Source organism: Mastomys coucha, unplaced genomic scaffold, assembly GCF_008632895.1.
Source record: "Mastomys coucha isolate ucsf_1 unplaced genomic scaffold, UCSF_Mcou_1 pScaffold23, whole genome shotgun sequence".
Classification (NCBI taxonomy): domain Eukaryota; kingdom Metazoa; phylum Chordata; class Mammalia; order Rodentia; family Muridae; genus Mastomys; species Mastomys coucha.
This window is the reverse complement of record NW_022196906.1, coordinates 54,876,466-54,880,818: the sequence shown is the minus strand read 5'-3', so window position 1 is coordinate 54,880,818 and position 4,353 is coordinate 54,876,466. Positions and strand designations below refer to the sequence as shown.

The 4,353-nt window shown below is 44.3% G+C and overlaps 1 protein-coding gene across 2 annotated transcripts in view; it reads left to right on the top strand.

The window, feature by feature from the left end:
• The window catches only part of Thsd4 (thrombospondin type 1 domain containing 4), a 585,726-nt gene that overhangs the window by 23,912 nt on the left and 557,461 nt on the right, over positions 1 to 4,353 (top strand). For both annotated transcript variants that reach the window (XM_031346065.1, XM_031346067.1), the window contains exon 2: positions 1,577 to 1,684. In XM_031346065.1, coding sequence (XP_031201925.1) covers positions 1,656 to 1,684 — 29 coding nt within the window. In that variant the 5' untranslated portion in view covers positions 1,577 to 1,655. The remainder of the gene's footprint in view (positions 1 to 1,576; positions 1,685 to 4,353) is intronic.

The following is a 4,353-nucleotide window of genomic DNA, read 5'->3' as shown; positions in this document are numbered from 1 at the left end:
TCCTCTCCTCTCCTCTCCTCTCCTCTCCTCTCTTCTCGTCTCCCAGCAGCTCCTCATCTACTCTTTGTCTCTGTGTAGTTTTCTATTCTGAATACAACTTATAAATGGAGTCACGTAATGTGTGTCCTTTTGTGTCGGGGTTCTCTCATTTAGAGTTCTCTTCTCTCTGGGCAGTGGTGGAGCACTCCATTAACCCCAGCACTTGGGAGGCAGGCAGGTGGATTTCTGAGTTTGAGGCCAGCCTGGTCTACAGAGTGAGTTCCAGGACAGCCAGGGATATACAGAGAAACCTTGTCTCAAAAAAATAAATAAATAAATAAAAAATAAAAAAATAGAGCGCTCTTCTCCAGGCTCATCTGTGCCACAGCCCATGTCAGTAATTCCATGCTTTGAATTGTTAGGTAGTACTTTTACCATACTATATGGGTGGGAAAACAGCACTCAGACATGCCAGATGACTTTCTCTGGTCAGGTAGCCAGGCAGAAGCCACTGGATTTCCAGTACAGTTGTGACCAAGTATAGAAGCAACTTAAGGGAAGAGAGGTCTATTGTCATGGTTTGAGAGGATGAGGTTTATCATGATATGGAGGGCGTGATCGTGAGAACAATGAGTTCTTGGTCACATGGTGTCTTAGTTGGGGTTTCTGTTGTTGTGAAGAGATACTGTGATCACACCAGCTCTTATAAAGGATAACACTTCACTGAGACTGTTAACAGTTTCTGAGGTTTGGTCCATCACAGGGAGAATGGCAGCATATAGGCAGACACAGTGTTGGAGAAGGAGCTGAGAGTTCTGTATCTTGCTCTGCAGGCAGCAGAAGCAGAAAAAGATACTAGGCCTAGGTCGAGCATAGGAGACCTCAGAGCCTGCCTCCAGAGGGACACACGTCCTTCAACAAGGTCACACCTCAATACCACCACTCCCAAGCATTCAAACTTGTAAGTCTGTGCGGCCATATCTACTTACACCACCACACATGGTGCTCACAACTGGGACCCAGCCAAAGATGAGTACTGGTGATCATCTGGCACGCTCTGTCTCCTTTTGCTCTCCGTTTGGGATCCTAGCTCCTGGGTGGTACCACCCATATTCGGGATGGCTCTTCCTTTCTGTTAAACCTCTCTGGAAGTGATTCCACAGACACAGCCAGAGGCATGTATTCTAGGATATTCTAAATACCCTCAACTTGCCAATGAAGGTTAGCTGTCACAGTCAAGTACTGTACTGAGAGTCCCAGAAAGCTGTCCCCTCCTGTTTATTCAACATCACCTTCCAGATGAGAAATCCTGGTTACCATAACTGGGAAGTGGCATTTTTTTTCTTTTAATAGCTTCTGTGCGTGTGTGTGTGTTTGCCAAGGTGACACCAGAAGACAACTTGTGGGAGTTCATTTTCTCATTCCACCATGTGAGACCTGGGGATCAGAGACTGGCACGTTTGGTGGCCGATGGTTTACCTGCTGAGCAGTGCTTTGGCCCTCTCTTATTTGTTTAATTCCAGTTTCTTCATCTGATTGGGCTCTAGAATTTTTCTGAGCATGTGATACTGAGAATTAACCACATTCATTTCTATAGGAGTTGGACACCACCTGAACCTGTAGGAAACTGGGGACAGCTCTGAGAAACCCGTGCCTTAGCCTGGACCTGCAGCATCATGGTTTCCCATCTCACAAGCTGTCTCAGGTGAGCGGAAAACCTCTTAAAAACAAAACACAGTCGTGGGGTGTGGCTCTGTGGTGTGCACTTTAGCACGGTCAGACTCTGGGTTCAGTCTGTACCGTCGCAAACAAGCATATCCCCTTGGCTCAAAATGGAGTTGGATATTCGTGTTTTACTATATGGTTCCTTGAAGTAACTGGCCTTTCGGCTGTGTGCATCACTAGTGTTCGTTACGGTGGTCCAGGTGTGCGGTTGTCTGCAGTTCAGAAGGTCCTTCCTATTTACATATCATATGGATATTACATATCTTATGTAATAGAATTACTTAAGGAACTTGAAAAGTATTGTGGTCCCCCATGACTACAGGTAACCTTGGTTATGACCCCTTATCTGGTATCATTAATATCCTGGTTTCTTCTGCTCAAAGCTTCCTTGTCTTTCCACTTTACTTTAAAAGCCTGATGCTTATGTTAAGTGGGTGTATATGGTGAGCTGAGTAAGTACTGCATTCTCATTTTGTACTTGAGAAAATCAGTTCTCAGAGATAATAAATGATGGACATGGACATGCCGTATCTGTGGACTCAGAATCAGGGCTCCCGCCATTGGAAATGCCATCCACGTCATTGGAGCTGTTTTCAAATTTAAGATGAGAAGCTGATAGGGAACTGGAGCCGTAGCTCAACAGCTCAGTTGGTAGAGTTCTTGGACTCTCAGCATCGGATCATCTGGGCTCCATTGCACGTGGTGATAATCCCAGCATGCAGGAAATAGTGGCAGGAGGGTCAGAAACTGACTGTATGACTAGGTCAGGGCCAGCCTGGTCTAATCAGCTAATGGTATTTTAAAAATTATTTAATCAGGGTCAGTGAGATGGCTTGGCAGGTAAAAGCATTTGCCTTGTAAACCTGATGATGTAAGGTTGGTCAGAGAACTGACACCTGAAAGTTGTGCTCTGAACTGCACATCACTCACACACAAACACACACACACATACATACACACACACACACCACAAATAATGGTAATAATAATAATAATAATTTAAAATTTACTTCATTGAAATATTAATGAGATCTAAATATATAGATACCAGGATTTTATTGATAAAAATGAACTCTCTGGGAACAGATTTGTAACATTTACACATTGTGAGATCAATGAATATGTTGTTATAAATACCAGTGTTTGAAGTCAGGATTTCCAGATGATTCCCACACATTTTCCTCACACTGAGTTTTTTTCAATGTCTGTTTTGGCTGCATGGTCTTATGAGCATCCTGAACATCCCAAGTAAGGTCTTGCAGTTGATAGTTCTGGGATGATGTCACTCTGATGTCTTGGGATGCTCTGTACATTAATTGATTGCCAGTCTAGATAGAGGGATGGAAGGAGGAGTGTGCGGTCTTAAAACCTACACCCTGAGAGTGTCTTAGCCTTGCTTCCTCTCTAACCATTTGTTCGTTTCAGATGCAGGCCACTCGTGCTACACATGCAAATGGTCTGTAATGTGTTATGATGTCAGCACATGGGATCGCCCAGCTAGGCTGCAGCAATTGCCAAGCAGATGCTTCAGGGCCCATGCCCAGTATTTAATTGAGTGTAGTGTATGCATATGCTTTAGTATGTTGTTCCTTGTAAAATTTTACACGAGCAAGCTAGAAATCCAAACTCCCACAGGAACTACAAAACTCATCATCGATGACAGGATCACAAGTATGTCACATGCCAGCAAGAGAGGGCAGGAAAGTTTCATATTCAACCTGAGTAATAATATCCAGATATAAACAGAGCAGCCTAAATTAACACTTGGTGGCCTTAAAAGCTTACCACTTAAAAATGAAATTTGTTTTGAAACAGGGTCTTTTGTATATCCTAGGTTGGTCTTAAACTCTCTGTGAAACTGTGAAACCAAAGATGACCTTTGAATGCCTGGTTTTCCTAATTCCACCTCCCAAGAGCTAGAATTAAATGTGTGTACCACCTCGAAGGTTGGGTGCTGGGGGTTGAACCCATGACTTGATGTGTACTAGGCAAACATTCTATCAGCTGATCTATCATCCTAAAGTCATATGCCATCTTTGAATATACAATGTGTACCAGACTGATGGAGGGTCCCAAAGTTCTGCTGCAGAATTGCACATAAGTGAGAAATGAAGGCAAGTCAGTCAGGTCATGAGACATCTTCTGCAGTGGGTCACATGGCTCTAGGGTAGAAAGAAATAGAAGTTACAGCCAGACTTTGGATGGAGAGAACAAGTGGAGGATAAGAGAGGGAGTCCCTATCCAGCTAACCGCTGTAAGTATACTGTCATCAAAAAGGTTCCCTCAAACACACGACCACCTAGACCACATAGGCAGAGCATTTCAAGGGAAAAGTTCCATTTGCTATGTTTTCTTGTGTCCTGGAATCTGAATGGATGCCCTTTCTGTATTGACAGGCTATGGTGGTAGTCACCCCCATGTGAGGGAGGCCTTACAGCAGGCTTGCCTTCTACCTCTGCACTGGGCATGAATTCTAAGAAATTGCCTATAACTCTGAACTTAGCCCGGTAGAGCAACTAGGAACTGCATATGGCCTTGCTACATGGCTTGTGGGGCTGTGGAATCTTGGCAGGCTCTGCATTGGGTCCTGTGGCGAAGACTGCTTTGGCAGGTCGTCGTTGTCTCCTCCTCCTCCTCCTCCTCCTCCTC